Below are 18,603 nucleotides of genomic sequence, written 5' to 3' on the forward strand. Positions count from 1 at the left end.
GTTTGAGTGTGATCATTGTATACTTCAACAAGCATGAAATACTCACATCCCCCGCCAATATGACATGTCGGGTGTGTGCAATGCATTAGCTCCTGTGAACTATGTTCACTGGGCCTTTTTGTAAAGAAATATGGTACGGTTTTCAAGATCTGCTCCGGAAACGAGGACTACCGCCATTTTCAGTCTAAATCAAAGTCGTTGCCATGGAAACTCGAAAAATAACTTTTTTTAAAATCCCAAACTATCAAAAGGCACCAGTTCACCACTAGATCTATCTATGTGCCAAGTTTGGTGAAGAAATATGGTACGGTTTTCAAGATCTGTTCCGGAAACGAAATATGACGGTCGGACGGACGGACGGAAGGACGGCCGGACGGAAGGACGGACGGACGGCACCCATTCCTATATCCCCCTTCCACTTCGTGGCGGGGGATAATAACACGTTTACTGTAGGGTGCAGAGTTGCATCCCTTTTAGGGGGGTGGGGGAATTAAAGTCTCACAACAATGGCCAAATGAGTGCCAAGCACGCACGCTGCATGCATAACCCTAGGCCAGCCTACGCCTCTGTTATATCTCATCATTGTTTCATATAGAGAACAATGCATGCATATATCTGGAAGGACTTTATTCCGAATTATCTCCCCTATAAAGATCACCGCAGAGAAAAGAAGAAGCAAAATCTGGACGGTTTTGACAAGCGGGTATTGAGATTTCATTCCACGATGTCATTTTTTATTTTAGATGCTAGATGACACCAACATTGGAAGCAGATATTTTTTTCCGACAACTGCGCATCTGATGTAATGTCCCGAAGGTGTTTCAATCAACTATTCTAGGTGTTTCAATCAACTATTCTAGTATAATATTTAATTTCCATGTACTAGGGTAGTTAAAATCATACTTTACTTCATAGGGGGCACGCGATTCGCTGTGCAGAGTTGCGTCCCTTGGGCACGCCAGAAACCTATGATTGTGGGTTCGAATCCCAGTTCGCCCCGATTATGTTTATAGGTTTGTCAGCACCATACCCGTGGGTATCTTCAATTTAGGCTTTCCTCCCACATTAAGCTGACACGCCGTGATATAACTGGAATACTGTTAAAAGCTGCATTAAACCCAACTCACTCACTGTAACTCATTTTAATTTTAATTTTAATTTATTCACATGTCTTTGAGACATTCCCTCATCATCGGGCTGGATATTAAGGTCACCTGGGGTCATGCACGCAAGCAAGCACGCTTGACACACATAAATCGTGTTCTTACCCCCACTACAGGGCCATGTGAACGGTCACAAAATTAAATGAGAACAATAAGAAAAATGTTTAATTCAAACACGAAATATTACACATAATACTCACATATGAAACATAAAACTGGTATTTGTAGTTAGGTCAATGATTTTTATTCGATACTAACTAAATCTCGTCACATGGTTGTGGGTTCAATGGACAATAATTGTGAAAAACTGGGTGCCAGTATAACAGTTGACAGACTACAGTGGTTCGCTCATCACACGGGTGCCCCAGTCATCTGAGGCGCCGCGATTCGCTGTGCAGAGTTGCGTCCCTTGGGCACGCCAGAAACCTATGATTGTGGGTTCGAATCCCGGTTCGCTCCGATTATGTTTCTAGGTTTGTCAGCACCATACCCGTGCTCGTGGGTTTCACTGAAGTGGTAACCGTCTGAGACCTGCATCACTTCAGGCTTTCCTCCCACATTAAGCTGACACGCCGTGATATAACTGGACTACTGTTCAAAGCGGCGTAAAACCCAACTCATTCACTCACTCGCTCATCACGATGTACAAAGCCCATTGCTAGTGTCTAACGTTGAGACATTGCTCGAATATTGCTAAAAGATGGAACAACTCTTAGGGCAGTGTTCAGCGGTCCTACTAAATAACGTGTGACCAGTATCTTGTTGGACTGCTTTGTCTGCATCACACATCCTCGATTATCTCGATTCATCTCTGCTATAAGACCCGGGACCTGTTGGCTACAATTGTTTTAGTTTCGAAATCGAATGCCATGACGGTAAATAGTTATTTAATCAAATGTACACTCAATCTCCGTAGCCCAAATGACGGTGATAGGCTGTACCACTAACTCCATCTGTCCCCTCAGCTGGATGAACATCTGAAATAGAAGCGACCTTCCATAGCCCGGGGAAGTACCGCCAAACAATCTCGGCCATCTGTTAGACATTCCAGAACTTTCTTTTCACTTTCAAATTTTGAGAAGAGAACTTTGTCAGAATATTTATCAAAGCATAGTCTGGAACTGAAGCTGAGCTAGCTGCTTTCTGATTGGCTAATGTCCACCTCTTGTTAGTCATTTCATTGATTGGACTAAGTTCAGGAAAGGTCATTCTGACGTGACTGGTAGTCTGATGTCCTCTCATATTTGTTGTGCATAGCGAGAACTAAGATCTGATTTTAATTAGATTGACTGCAGGGTACATTCTGGGGAATTTACTGATGAAAGAGATGAAGATGGTGACGCCACTTCCCAAAAGTAGCTGTGGTAGGTAATCGGAACTACCTTGTTGTGCCGATCTCATGGAAATAGACATCAGAGATAGAAATAGTTTGACTTATTCAGGCTCCATCACATCCGACTCGACCTTATTGCTGTCTGACATAGCCATCAGACAACACAGAGCAAGTGTACCATACAGTGTATGTTATGTAAATGCCATTTATGAAACAGGCGAGGTGAAATGGGGCTCAGCTGGCATCCAAGACTACTGCATTTTTATAGCAATGTGCATGCATATGTGTGTGGCTGCTTGTACTAGTCCAGACTGATGCAGATTTAATAGTGCTAGCCTACTGAGATACCATGCTTCAGTTTAACATGAATACCCCAATGAGATTCGGTATACTGACTTGAAGCCGACCAATCCTTGTTTTATCCCCTTAATGCCGAGTGCCAGTCAGGGTTACGACAAGTACCATCTACAACATCTTTTGGTATGATGCGCCCAGGCATAGAACCCCGAACCTTCCACTCTCCGGGCTGATGTGCTGCCACTAGACCATGGAGGCGGTCTCCAGCTATATGACAGCCGTCTGTAAATAATCAAGTCTGGACCAGACAATCCAGTGATCAACATCATGAGCATCAATCAATGTAGTTGGGATACAATGACATTAATCAGCCAAGTCATCAAGCCTGTCAACCCTATCTGTGAGTCGCCTCTTATGACAAGCATAGTCGCCTCTTATGACAAGCATAGTCGCCTCTTATGACAAGCATAGTCGCCTCTTATGACAAGCACAGTCGCCTCTTATGACAAGCATGGTCGCCTCTTATGACAAGCACAGTCGCCTCTTATGACAAGCATGGGTTGCTGAAGACCAAATCTAACCCCGATCTTCACGGGCAGTTACATAGCATTTATATAATAAATAACAACAGAAGCATTTGCCACATCTACACTTTTACTCAGACCAATGTATGGTTTTCAATCTTTGATGTTTCACAGCTTTCAAGTTGTGTTTCCACAGTGTTGTTTGATCACTAGCCCCCCCTACCCCCCATTGCACATCTGCTTTGGTTGTCCTGTGTAAGCGTAATTATTTTTTCTACACCAAATATTGAAAAAACATACATGTAAAAACACAAAAAAAGATATCACAGTTTAAAGGATTAAGACCTCGGTGAACTGCTGAATAGGGGACGAACATCCTTGCAGGGTACCAGTCCGTATATCAGCTGAAACAGAGGCATAACCCTTTTCTGGGTACCCATTGGGATATCTGCTGTTCGAGGGACATAAGCCCCTGGTCCGGCACCCATCAAGACATGTGCTGAATATTTGACAACCCTTTGGTGGGTACCCGTCAGGTCACCTGCTAAACATGACAACCAGTTCACAGTGCGTCGTGTGCGGGAACATATCAACACCAACCGCCTCTACTGGAACAAATGGCTCCCCTTCCAGCTTGTCACTCCTAGGCACAATCAGGCTGAAACAGACACAACTGTGTTAAGTCATTATTCCTTGATTTGTAAATCTCCATTATAATCTGCACTGTCAAATGCCCGTGTGGATCCGGGTAAGAATAGGTCTTCAGCAACCCATGCTTGTCATAAGAGGCGACTAACAGGATCAGGTGGATAGGCTTGCTGACTTGGTTGATGCATGTCATCGTATCTCAATTGCGTAGATTGATTCTCATGATTTCAATCACTGGATTGTACCAGACACTGAGACCAGAGACACACAGTCCTGTACCAGACACCGGAGACACACAGTCCTGTACCAGACACTGGAGACACACAGCCCTGTACCTGACACTGGAGACACACCATCCTGTACCAGACACTGGAGACACACAGTCCTGTACCTGACACTGTAGGCACACCATCCTGTACCAGACACTGGAGACACACCATCCTGTACCAGACACTGGAGACACACAGTCCTGTAACATACACCAGAGACACACAGTCCTGTACCAGACACTGGAGACACACAGTCCTGTACCAGACACTGGAGTCACACAGTCCTGTACCAGACACTGGAGACACACCATCCTGTACCAGACACTGGAGACACACAGTCCTGTACCAGACACTGGAGACACACAGTCCTGTACCTGACACTGGAGACACACAGTCCTGTACCAGACACTGGAGACACACCATCCTGTACCGGACACTGGAGACACACAGTCCTGTACCAGACACTGGAGACACACCATCCTGTAACAGACACTGGAGACACACAGTCCTGTACCAGACACCGGGGGCACACCATCCTGTACCAGACACCGGAGACACACCATCCTGTACCAGACACTGGAGACACACAGTCCTGTACCAGACACTGGAGACACACCATCCTGTACCAGACACCGGAGACACACAGTCCTGTACCAGACACCGGAGACACACAGGCCTGTACCAGACACCGGAGACACACAGTCCTGTACCAGACACTGGAGACACACAGTCCTGTACCAGACACCAGAGACACAGTCCTGTACCAGACACTGGAGACACACCATCCTGTACCAGACACTGGAGACACACAGTCCTGTACCAGACACTGGAGACACACAGTCCTGTACGAGACACCGGAGACACACAGTCCTGTACCAGACACTGGAGACACACAGTCCTGTACCAGACACTGGAGACACACAGTCCTGTAACATACACCAGAGACACACAGTCCTGTACCAGACACCGGAGACACACAGTCCTGTACCAGACACTGGAGACACACAGACCTGTACCAGACACCGGAGACACACAGTCCTGTACCAGACACCGGAGACACACAGTCCTGTACCAGACACTGGAGACACACAGTCCTGTACCAGACACTGCAGACACACAGTCCTGTACCAGACACCGGAGAAACACCATCCTGTAACAGACACTGGAGACACACAGTCCTGTACCAGACACCGGAGACACACCATCCTGTACCAGACACCGGAGACACACAGTCCTGTACCAGACACCGGAGACACACAGTCCTGTACCAGACACTGGAGACACACCATCCTGTACCAGACACCGGAGACACACAGTCCTGTACCAGACACTGGAGACACACAGTCCTGTACCAGACACTGGAGACACACAGTCCTGTACCAGACACAAGAGACACACAGTCCTGTACCAGACACTGGAGACACACAGTCCTGTACCTGACACTGGAGATACACAGTGCTGTACCAGACACCAGAGACACACAGTCCTGTACCAGACACTGGAGACACACAGTCCTGTACCAGACACAAGAGACACACAGTCCTGTACCAGACACTGGAGACACACAGTCCTGTACCTGACACTGGAGATACACAGTGCTGTACCAGACACCAGAGACACACAGTCCTGTACCAGACACTGGAGGCACACAGTCCTGTACCAGACACTGGAGACACACCATCCTGTACCAGACACCGGAGAGACACAGTCCTGTACCAGACACTGGAGACACACAGTCCTGTACCAGACACCGGAGACACACAGTCCTGTATCAGACACCGGAGACACACAGTCCTGTACCAGACACTGGAGACACACAGTCCTGTACCAGACACCAGAGACACACAGCCCTGTACCAGACACTGGAGACACACCATCCTGTACCAGACACCGGAGACACACAGTCCTGTACCAGACATCGGAGACACACAGTCCTGTACCAGACACTGGAGACACACAGTCCTGTACCAGACACTGGAGACACACAGTCCTGTACCTGACACTGGAGACACACAGTCCTGTACCAGACACTGGAGACACACAGTCCTGTACCAGACACTGGAGACACACAGTCCTGTACCAGACACCAGAGACACACAGTCCTGTACCAGACACTGGAGACACACCATCCTGTACCAGACACCGGAGACACACAGTCCTGTACCAGACACTGGAGACACACCATCCTGTACCAGACACTGGAGACACACAGTCCTGTACCAGACACTGGAGACACACAGTCCTGTACCAGACACCGGAGACACACAGTCCTGTACCAGACACCAGAGACACACAGTCCTGTACCAGACACCGGAGACACACAGTCCTGTACCAGACACTGGAGACACACCATCTTGTACCAGACACCAGAGACACACAGTCCTGTACCAGACACCGGAGACACACAGTCCTGTACCAGACACCGGAGACACACGGTCCTGTACCAGACACCGGAGACACACAGTCCTGTACCAGACACTGGGGACACACCATCCTGTACCAGACACCAGAGACACACAGTCCTGTACCAGACACTGGAGACACACCATCCTGTACCAGACACTGGAGACACACAGTCCTGTACCAGACACTGGAGACACACAGTCCTGTACCAGACACTTGAGAGACACAGTCCTGTACCAGACACTGGAGACACACAGTCCTGTACCAGACACTGGAGACACAGTCCTGTATCAGACACTGGAGACACACAGTCCTGTACCAGACACCGAAGACACACCATCCTGTACCAGACACTGGAGACACAGTCCTGTACTAGACACCGAAGACACACCATCCTGTACCAGACACTGGAGACACACAGTCCTGTACTAGACACTGGAGACACACAGTCCTGTACCAGACACCGGAGAGACACAGTCCTGTACCAGACACTGGAGACACACAGTCCTGTACTAGAGGATACTATACCTAAAGACACACAAATGTAGTACCCCAGTGACTGAAGGGTTTGTATAGTCCCCTTTGTGAAAGAATTTGAATATTGCTAAAAGCAGATAAAAACTCCAATATGTCCATTGGTGATGGATACACCTTAACACACTATACCTGTGAAGACACTCACTCTGCAAAGTTGACGAGAACATTCCCAGATGGTTTACAGGAGACGTAGATGAGGTGACGGATCTCTTTACACTGTCTTATGGCATTCACTACTTTCTTGTCTGAAAACAAACATATTCAGTGTTACGGAGTCAATCAACATCCTATGTAACATAATTTCTGGACTGATAACAAGGACACCAGGTGTTCACAGAGTCAGTATCCTCTATGGACACCATACACAAAGCAATCTTCAACTCTGAATGGAAAATCAGTGGTTTCAAATCACGATAACCTGATTTCTGTGTCCTAATCCCAATAAACTGATTTGTGCTACCAAAAAAACATAAACAGGCAGTTCTGAATGGAGCATAATAAAGGCTGTACTATGTTGTTAGTGTTACACTTTGCCTCTCACATCGTCAACTCACTGATGCCGTTTCTCCCCGGGTTGACAACAGCCACTGCTGATCCCGACATCTTCCTCTGTGGCAGCTCATCCCGGAGGAAGCGATGGGCCTTGCCGCACACAAACTCAGCATTCATCACACCTGCAATCAATGAAGCCATCTAGTAGTACCCTTAAATATCTAATAAGACCTGACCAATTTTTGTATTTACTTTAAAGATGAGCGCATCTTGCTCTTTGTAAAAGTCCACTTGCTCTCTGATTTTATGTTTGATCAAAACTAAACCTTGTTAAAAATATTGTTCATACAGGGATATTTAGTACTCACTGTCCTTAAGTAGCCTAAGAGAGTTTTGGATACCATACACCTGGGTTTGATGCCCAATGTGAGTACATGTATACTTCCCAGGGAGCTGAGAAAGAAATTTAAATGCACACTGATCCATTGAAAATATTTTTTTACAATTTCAGGATATCATTCTGAAAATGCTTGTTCATAATAAGAATATTTCTTTTAGTTTTCTTGAAAGATACAGGGACACTAAGAAGGGGCATCAAAGCCTTATGTTAGTCATCACAAGCAAACACCCTAACCACTGGGCTACTTATGCAGAATGCTACTTGTGTCACTACTGCTACTGTCCTACAAATGTTACTGCTGTCGCTGTTGCTGTTTGTGTTTCTGTTTGTGCTGTTGTTGCTGTTGTTGTTGCTCCTACCTACAACAAATTTTTTTACCAGCAGAAATTTACAAACAAATCATTTCAAACTATATGTACCATTATTTTCCGCATTAAACACTGCGTCTTCAATGGCCTGTTTCACCATCTCAACGCCCACAATATCCTGCACAAGGTCTGCCATGAGGATACCAATAGTTCCTGTAACACACAATATTAACTCGAGCAGAGGAAACACATGCAACACTTTCTATCTTAAAATAAGGATACATAAATTGTATGTCTTGCACACATTTACCACTTTGGTGAAACCCACAGCACAATATTGGTGCTGAACATGAAACATAATCAGGACGAATCTAGGATTCGAACCAATGATCATAGGTTCCTGTCATTCCCAAGGGACGCAACTCTGCATGTTGATTTGCGGCACATTAGACAACTGGGCCGTCAGCACCCCCAACATATGAACATTAAAATCAGTCTAAAGTTTCATATTCATATTCATCAACATAATCCACCGCAAGATCAAAATTATCAAAGTTACAAACACGTGACTCCATTCCAATTGAACTGACCCTGTAGGGATTCCAGGTTCAAATTGGGCCCAAGCTGGTTGTGAGGGATGACTACATGGATCAGATGGTCAACTCAGTAACTTGGTTGATGACATGTCATCATACCCTATTGGCTTTACTCAAAATATTAATCACTGGTCTGTCTGGTTCAGACTTGATTATTTGCAGGCCGTTGTCATTTTGCTGGAATATTGCTGAATGCGGAGATAATAGACAACAAACAAACAAACAAACAATCCATTGAATTGATGATACTTCATACAAAAGACCCACCTGTCCCACAGCAGACATCGATGACAGTGGCAGCGCCTGATTGCTTCACGTAGTCCCTTACGGTGGAGTACAGCACCACCGCGGCCGGCGTATTCGTCTGGAAGAAGGAGTCGGGGGAGATGCGGAACTTGTGAGACAGAACCTCCTCAAAGATGTGCGGTGACCCCATCACGTGATGTGCTGTGCTGTAGCTCCAGTAACTATGGAAACTAAAGCAGAGAAAGTCAGCATCTATTATGATGAATACACCGGACCAATTCGCCACCATAGCTCTTTTTTGGCCTGGTTTGACCGACACAAAACTAGAAATAGTCGTTCAATAGTCGTACGATATTTGTTGTATGTCATCTCATATACAACTGGGAACACCTAGAAGCACAAGGACATACCGCAATCTGTCTTAACACTCTGGAAATCATCTTGTCCAGCACAAGAGTACTCATACCTGTCTCCTACTGCTGTAAAACTTCTTTACTTTTAATCTATCGAGGGTTCACACGTACAAGACCACCCCTTCAGTGGAGACCTATGATAAATTCTCATTCAGGAGAGACATTTCGATTGGATGTAGAGTTAAAGCTCATGAGTGAGACAATATGATTAAAATTGGAAACTTTCCAGTAAATTGTATATTTATACACTATTCCACCTCACACATGCATTTCTTCTTCCGTTGTAAAACATGCTTGAACAAAGTTTCCAGCTTCTAAAAACAATTCATCCAAACACACCAAGCATCAACACGGTCACTTCCCAATATAAATGGGTCACACACATAAATCCTTGTGCATAGCGACCTACACGGCCTGATCATGTGTCTATCGATGCAATATAATTCTCTTTCTCATGGCCACACAGTGGAGACATGTTGTCAGCTTAGAGAATGTATTTGGGGTTTGTTTTTTTGCCACAGTTCCCAACCTACTTAGCATAGCTATTCCCTCCATGTCATGGGGAATGGGAAGGAAGTTCCTCTCTGTCCAGCCTGCCTAGATGAACTACGTTTTCCACCCCTGATCCTCACAAGGTTTGCTGTGATTGTCGGGGCAGGTTTAAAATGGTGTGAGATAGGACAAGTGAAAAAATAAGATATTATACTTTAATTCAATACATTTTTGAATAAAAATCAAAAACCCTGAATGAATTTTTACCTGCCAGTCAGAACTAAGAGGCACTGGGTATTGAGCCAATCCAAATTAATGTAAACTTTCTAAAAACATTCGTTTTTTTGAGATAACTAAAATCGTCTCATGAATTTAGAAGACATCCTCTATATATCCAGGGTTCATATTTCAGTAAACCTACACTAACCCCTGGAGCCATTCCCGTGGCTCTCACGATCCAATCCTGGATTTTTGTGGCTCTGGCCTCTGGCCAGTCAAGTTTATAAAATAAATATAGAACAATGGTTGCCTTATCCTTGACATTGATGCCCATCTAAACAGGATAAAACATACCTTGGTCTGAAGAAGAGTGATGTGACCCCCAGCTGACGACCTTGACCTTGTTGGAAGAAGTGGCGGAGTTCATCTCTTGCCTCCTGATACTCATCCTGAAACAGAGAATCATGCCGCTCTGTATAGTATTTCAGGTGCATACACATAACAAGCAGCAAGAGTGTTCAAGAAGGTAATTGACCTGGTCCCCCTAACAAATTCTAGTTCATTGGTTAATCTGCCACACCTCCTATCTCATATCAAAATCATTTTAAAAAATCTGAGAACATCCCATTACGGGTGACGGTCAGAACCACTATTCATCCGACCAATCAGAGCTTCGCTTACCAGATCAGGAACGTGACAGTCGGAATGTGTTTTCTAATCATGCAACCTCGAACAATTTAACATTCTGAAGGACGGTTACTGGCTTTACGACTGAATCCATACAATCTAGGCCATCTGTTAGCTAATCCTGAATGTTCTTTTGTTCAGTTTTCAAATTTTGAATTGAGAATTTGTCAAAATATATTTGAGTGTAGTTGCCAGTTTGAAAATAAGGAAGAGAATTTATGGATGTAAACTTTGTTATTATGAGGAACACAACATTTTGGAGTATATGATCATTCACCTGATGAAGGAGTAAGCACATACTCCGAAATGTTGTGTTCCTCATAATAAAAAAGTTGACATCCATAAATTCTCTTCCTAATGTGTATCACTTCTAAATGCCTTTCAACACTTGAGTTTGAAAATAGTTCCACAAAGCACGAGAAAGCTGCCTTCTGAATGGCTTATGTCGACTTCTTGACAGACATTCCATTGGTCGGTCAAAGTTCGTGAAAGGTCGTTCTGACATGACCTGTAATGGAATGTCTTCAGATCTTTGTTTAGTAGTAGCAAGCACTAAGATCTGAGTTTAATGAGATTGACATACCGCTGACTTCTGTCTTGCCCTGAACATGACTGTCACCATGGTGTCTTGCTGCTGACTTGACCGGATGACCACACTGTCCCAGTACCCTATCATGCCTGACCTCCCGTATTTCACATAGGCCGACTGGTCAAGGAAGTCCTGGTACGCCTGGGACACAAAACAATCCCCATTTACACCACAGTGAGTGTTGTCATGGACCACAGTCGACCATATTCAGGCTGTACTACAGGTGTGGTGAGGTGAAATTGGGTTTAACGTCGCGTCCAAGATTATCGCACTTATATAGCGACGTGCATGCACGTGTATGTGTGTGTGTGGCTGCTTGTACTAGTCCGGACTGATGTCGATTTATAGTGCTAGCTCACTGAGATACCATGCCACAGTTTAACATGAATACCCCACTCAGACACAGTATACTGACTCCGAGCCGACCAGTCCTTGTTTTAGCCCCTTAATGCCGAGCGCCAGACAGGGTAACAACAAGTACAATCTTTTAACGTCTTTTTGTATGACGCGGCCCGGGATCGAACCCTGGACCTTCCGCTCTCCGGGCGGACGCTCTACCACAAGACCACGGAGGCGGTCGCTGTACTACAGTCTGTAAATCATATAATCACTGAGGCAAATGCAAAAAAGGTGCATAAATGTTGACATTACAAATGCTTGTGCATTTATTTCTAACTATGGAAACTTTATTCCCCAAAAGGCATGATGTGATGCGTCTGCTTTCACCCCTATTCTGACACTCCAATGTTATAATGTATCACTATAATAAGCAATAATTTGCAAAAATACAACACTTGTCATAATTGGAAACTTTTTATTCCAATTTTTATATTTTACCCAACATCTGCTATAGCCTTATGTCCAAATGAGGTGCCATTACTGTACAACTGACTGACTGAGTATGGTTTTACGCCGCTTTTAGCAATATTCCAGCAATATCATGGCGGGGGACAGCAGAAATGGGCATCACACATTGTATCCATTTCAGGAATCGAACCCGGGTCTTTGGCATGACGAGCAAACGCTTTAACCACAAAGCTACACGATCGCCCCCATTACTGTACAAGGGCGATTAAGCATTTTCAAAAGGGAAGGGTCCAAAATATCAAAATCCCTTCTCAGATAATTTTACTGCCTACAATATATTATGTTTGGTTTTCAAAGGTGGGGGAGGGGGGTTTTCAGACCCCCTGGACCACCCTGGATCTGGCTATGGTTGTCCACACTACAACTTATCCCACTTACATTGATGATATTAACGTGTGTTTTCTTCATGATGACGAGATGCTGGGGGCTGACACACACCACCTTCCCACCTGAAACACACAACATGGGACACCTCATACTGGGGCCAAAGTACGTATTATTACACAAATTACATAAAACAGGCATCTGATTTTGATATGTTTTTATACAGTCAGTTACCTCCCTTGCCTTGGGAAAGATGAGCGTATTAAGAGTGGAGGTATTATACCCTGGATAACTGAAGATGGTACACTCACTGCTTCCCTTGCCCACATAAAGGCCCACAACTCTCCTGTCACCGGTCACATCTGGCCCAATACTCATCTCATCCTTGTTACGGTAGCCATAGATTTCTGGCTGAAAAAAAGAGGTCTCTAATTATATGTGAATATTGAATCTGTACTGTACAACAATAGGGGAATAGTGGTTGACCCCTAATGTCAGTATAATAGTGGGTGACCTACCCCTAATGTCAGTAGAATAGTGGTTGACCTACCCCTAGTGTCAGTATAATAGTGGGTGACCTACCCCTGGTGTCAGTAGAATAGTGGTTGACCTACCCCTGGTGTCAGTAGAATAGTGGGTGACCTACCCCTAATGTCAGTTGAATAGTGGGTGACCTACCCCTAGAATCAGTAGAATATTGGGTGATCTACCCCTAGTGTCAGTAGAATAGTGGGTGACCTACCCCTAATGTCAGTTGAATAGTGGGTGATCTACCCCTAGCATCAGTAGAATATTGGGTGACCTACCCCTGGTGTCAGTTGAATAGTGGGTGACCTACCCCTAGTGTCAGTTGAATAGTGGGTGACCTACCCCTGGTGTCAGTATAATAGTGGGTGACCTACCCCTAGTGTCAGTATAATAGTGGGTCACCTACCCCTGATGTCAGTATAATAGTGGGTGACCTAACCCTAGTGTCAGTAGAATAGTGGGTGACCTACCCCTAATGTCAGTATAATAGTTAGTGACCTACCCCTGGTGTCAGTAGAATAGTGGGTGACCTACCCCTAATGTCAGTAGAATAGTGGGTGACCTAACCCTAGTGTCAGTAGAATAGTGGGTGACCTACCCCTAATGTCAGTAGAATAGTGGGTGACCTACCCCTAATGTCAGTAGAATAGTGGGTGACCTACCGCTGGTTTAACTCCAACTAGAGCACACATTTGTCCATCATTTTCTTCATCCATTTTTTTAACTGCTGGGGAGTACTGTCCTTTTCGAGTATGACGAACAATATTGATAACTTTCTGTAGAGATTTTTTCAAATTTGATTCCTTTATCTGAAACAAACAATTTTGCTTTAATCATATAGGACACTCCATCACAGATTGTTTGTCTTTTTGTCAAAAGCAGAGTGAGTGAGTGAGTGAGTGAGTTGGGTTTAACGCCGCTTTTAACATTATTCCAGTTATATCACGGCATGTCAGCTTAATGTTGGAGGAAAGCCCGAAGTGATGCAGGTCTCAGACGTTTACCACTTCGGTGAAACCCACGAGCACGGGTATGGTGCTGACAAACCTAGAAACATAATTGGGGAGAACCTGGATTTGAACCCACAATCATAGGTTTCTGGCGTGCCCAAGGGACGCAAATCTGCATAGCGAATCGCGGCGCCTTAGACAACTGGGCCACCCGTGCCCCCTGTCAAAAGCAGATATCAGCAACATTCAACTATGTAACAACAGCCTGTTAATAATTTAGACTTGCTGATATGGCAAGCAACATCCTACACCATCAGGGTATGATGACACACAATCAACCAATCATTTGAATCCTACTTTTGAGTGAGTGAGTTTGGTTTAACGTCACTTTTACCAGTATTCCATCAATATTAGAGCGTGTCAGCTTCATGTGGGAGTAAAGCCAAAGTAATGCAGGTCTCAGACATTTACCACTTTGGTGAAACCCATGAACATTGGCATGGTGCTGACAAACCTAGAAACTTAATCGGGGTGAATTGGGATTCGAACCATCTAATAGAGGTTTCTGGCCTCCCCAAGAGACTCAACTCTGCACAGGAAATTGTGCACCTTAGCGACTGGGCCACCCATGCCCCCTGAATCCTACTTTGTAAACACTCCTTCCTAAACACCTAAAATAATTTTTAGTCTTATCTTTTTAACTTAAAAGAACAAAAAGAACAAAAGAATAAATATATTACCTTGAGTTGAGTGTCATAGGGTTTCCTGTAGTATGGTGTAACACAATATGCCAACCTGAAAAATAAAAAAGCATTTTTACAAGATGTTGTTATTATTTACATATATGTAGACTAAATGAATAATTTTTACCTTTCAAAAAACATAAGAATATATGTGCTACAAATTAAATTATTAAAATATTTGTGATTCTTGAAATGTAAAACTGTTGTTGAAAAGGAAAATAGTATCATTCTTCAATAATACTGTGTTCAGCTATTACCGTCAACGATGTAAAAGTACATCCTGGTAGATTCATAGTTATAATCAAATCTTTCTGATTACTTTTAAAATTAGTTATTTTTTTCAGGCAGCTTATGAAAAATGATGTCAATTCTTAAATGAACACATTCTTGTAAGTAGGACCCGTGAAGATCCGGGTTAGAATAGGTCTTCAGCAACCCATTCTTGCCGTAAAAGGCAACTACGCTTGTCGTAAGAGGCGACTAGACAAACGGGATCGGGTGGTCAGGCTCACTGATTTGGTTCATGCATGTCATCGTATCCCAATAACATACATCGCTGGATTGTCTGGTCCAGACTCGATTATTTACAGACCACTGTCATATAGCTGGAATATTGCTGAGTGAGACGTTAAAAAACAAACAAACAAACAAACAAACAAAACTTGTAAGCAGATAGTTTACATCATTAATCTAGAGCATACTAGCATATTGAGTGAATTATTTAAGTCTAGAAAAAAACCTACCGTTCATATTGATTTTCTTCTGTGGTGGTGTTCACAAGTGCCTTGCGGTTGCTGTAACCATGTCGAAAACTGCAAGAAATACATCCATGACATTTCCTGTAGAATGAACGAACCATAGCATGATGTGAAAACCATTCCTTTCCTATAATCCAACTTCTATAAACTTTCCTGCAATATCGCAATGTCAAAGAAGTTTATATAACTATGTAAGTATGGTTTTATATGGTTAATATTCCTGCAATACCACATGTGATGTTAACGAGGACATAATGTTAAGGTCGCTTAAATAGGCTACCCCAATTATATATACTTTTTATACATTTCAAGATTTCTAATTCAGACAATCATTTCTGCATCCCCTGCCACAAAACGTAGATATAGTTGGCAAAACATTAATGCATGAGTAATATGCACATGATATCAAAGATGTCTGCCAAAGCTGCCATATTGAATATTTGTTTTGCGAACTCATTATTAATAGAGCAGGCCTACTCTTTAATTTACCTTTATACAATCTTTGCATGTGCCATTCTGCTGTTATAACGTGTTCACATACAATAAATCCCTTCCACAACAATAACCGCACATACAAACCCAGTAACACATCGATCCACTCTCTCGAGTCATGGCGAGCGTTTCATCTAACAATCGGGGCGGTGGTTGGTTGGTTGGTTTGTTGTTTAACGCCTCACTCAGCAGTATTCCAGCTATATGACGGTGGTCTGTAAGTAATCGAGTCTGGACCAGACAATCCAGTGATTGACATCATGAGCATCGATCCATGCAATTGTTATCGATGACATGCATGAACCAAGTCAGCGAGCCGAGACCGCCCGATCCCGTTATAGTCGCCTTTTACGGGGTAGCAGGCTTGTGGTCAAAACTTTCGCTCGAAACCCCGGGTTCGATTCCCCACATAGGTACAATGTGTGAAGCCCATTTCTGGTGTCTCCCGTCGTGATATGGCTGGAATATTGCCAAACGCGGCGTAAAACCATACTCACTCAGACGCTCATCTAACGATCAGCTGATGATTAATTAGCCTTATGAATGCCGACCGTACTGTTCACTTGTTGCGTGTCACAAAACAGAATATACATACCGGTGCGTATGTCTGATCCTTGTCAGTACACACCAAGTCAACAACTGTTTATTCCTTACATTCATTGTACTTTTAACTGACTGGTAAACAATTCAACGTGCTTGTGGGGGCTGCCATGTTTACAAGGGAGGTAACCATATCGGAATGAAACACACGTAAAATCAGTGTACCTGTTGCTAAATTCGAATCTTGCACATATTTTAAATGTAAATATGGGAATATAAGTAGTCACGATAAACGTCGAGTTTCTAAATTGCATATATCTCTCGTGAAACTATGCAAATGTGTCACGCTAAATCGATTATGTAATCTAATGAATAAACATAGAGTGAGTGAGTGCGTGAAAGTTGTACGCCGCATCAGCAACTATTCGCCTCGTTGTCCATCGCCCTGATATGAGGCTGCCAACCCATAATTGGTACGCGGGATTCGGGGTCTATTTTGGAAGGTTTTCATAAATTAAGCAAACTCGTATGAGGTACAACAGATTCAACATTTCAAAATAATAACGGTGTACGGACAAATAGATTGAACAATTACTATGAAATTCGGGGGAAGTGGGTATTGGCAGAAAGTTGGGAGGACAGTGCAATGTCAAGATTAAACTAACCACGACTACTGTTGATAAAACAAAATCACAAAACATGATTCTCTATACTGAGTTCTATCAGAGAAGTGAAACATAATATTACGGTTCAACGTTTCATTTCCGAACCAACTTTTATTACATTTTGGCCATGTAGGCGATATAGTAGTTGCGCTTTCAATTCCTGTTACTAAACTCGTCACATAAATTGACTGCAGCAAAGGTCGCAATGAATCTGCTTAAAGAAATACATATGTCAAATGATTTGGTATTCCGTCACTGCACCCATAAATCTGACCTCCTCTCAGGCATAAAAAAACGAGCCGGGTTTTTTTCTTCAATACTTTTTACATTTGGAACACAAGTAGCGAGTAATGACAAAATTGTAGTTGTTATAGGTTATAAAAAACAGGTTTTTTTCTGTATAATTAACAAGATTTTGACGTGCTGAATTGGAAAACATGCGCGTCAACACCAATTCCTAAATTGTCCGTAACTCCCAAGTTTCACAATGAAATTATTCTATGTACTACATTTGCCGGGTTTTTTTTATAAAATAAACCCTGAAATCATTTCTGGTGAGCAATCTGATCTCCAGGAGAGGTCGGTCGATAAAAACGTTGGTATAGTTTTCTTCGATTTCCGCATGGGAGGAATGTTATAAGTCATTAATTACGCAAATTTTCTTCCAAAAGAAATTTTCATCTCTCTCGTGGGCTTTTGAATTATTTCTAAATCCGCCATTAGGCATACACTGGCTTCTATAAAAGGGCTACTTTTATTGTCGTGGATACCAGATTACAGCTGAAACTTTACCAAAGAAACTTAATAACCGCGTTTAGAGAATGTTCGTTTTTACAGACCATTTGCGCTACATCTATTAGCGACATCAGAAACAGGTACAGTAAACTACGGTTATAAAGAACTCAAGGGGCCACTAATGTTAGTTCGTTATAACCGTAGTTCGTTATAAGCATATGTTCAGCATAAATACATCAGTGGCCGGGACAAAGAAATAAGTTCGTCATATCCGTCAGTTCGTTATAAGCTTGTTCGTTATAAACGATGTCGGGAAATGGTGCTTAGAATGAAACTTCCCTCAGCTTTTTAATTCTGGGAAATCACGCGTGCAACCGGATTAGTT

At 43.4% G+C, this 18,603-nt stretch overlaps 1 protein-coding gene across 6 annotated transcripts; it reads right to left on the bottom strand.

Annotated features, from left to right (window-relative positions):
- Positions 1–3,429: 3,429 nt before the first annotated feature.
- Positions 3,430–17,001, bottom strand: LOC124111599 (tRNA (uracil(54)-C(5))-methyltransferase homolog-B-like). Of its 6 annotated transcripts, none has more exons than XM_046471389.2 (13): positions 16,933–17,001; positions 15,772–15,840; positions 15,026–15,080; positions 13,998–14,144; positions 13,119–13,218; positions 12,862–12,932; positions 11,611–11,757; positions 10,695–10,789; positions 9,238–9,446; positions 8,486–8,587; positions 7,729–7,848; positions 7,320–7,419; positions 3,430–3,975 (listed from the first exon to the last, which is right to left on the bottom strand). In XM_046471389.2, the coding sequence occupies exons 4-13, from the start codon at positions 14,049–14,051 to the stop codon at positions 3,855–3,857; spliced, it is 1,119 nt and encodes a 372-aa protein (XP_046327345.2). In that variant the 5' UTR covers positions 14,052–14,144; positions 15,026–15,080; positions 15,772–15,840; positions 16,933–17,001; the 3' UTR covers positions 3,430–3,854. The 6 variants fall into 6 exon arrangements, 4 of the variants coding, with proteins under 4 accessions (XP_046327345.2, XP_046327312.2, XP_046327321.2 ...); XM_046471356.2 differs by having other exon boundaries at positions 16,874–16,994; XR_006857468.2 differs by having other exon boundaries at positions 3,845–3,975; positions 7,716–7,848; positions 16,874–16,988.
- Positions 17,002–18,603: the final 1,602 nt, after the last annotated feature.

This window comes from Haliotis rufescens, unplaced genomic scaffold (genome assembly GCF_023055435.1).
Source record: "Haliotis rufescens isolate VD_foot unplaced genomic scaffold, xgHalRufe1.0.p SCAF_5, whole genome shotgun sequence".
NCBI classification, from domain to species: Eukaryota; Metazoa; Mollusca; class Gastropoda; order Lepetellida; family Haliotidae; genus Haliotis; species Haliotis rufescens.

What these genes read in the sequence shown, in the direction of transcription:
- LOC124111599 (XM_046471356.2), bottom strand. Translation starts at nt 16,938, where the DNA reads ATGAATGTAAGGAATAAACAGTTGTTGACTTGGTGTGTACTGACAAGG. An exon ending in TTATGTGGGCAAGGGAAGCA is followed by an intron (nt 12,933 to 13,118) that starts GTGAGTGTACCA and finishes TGTGTGTTTCAG; the next exon opens with GTGGGAAGGTGGTGTGTGTC. An exon ending in CACACGTTAATATCATCAAT is followed by an intron (nt 11,758 to 12,861) that starts GTAAGTGGGATA and finishes TTTGTGTCCCAG; the next exon opens with GCGTACCAGGACTTCCTTGA.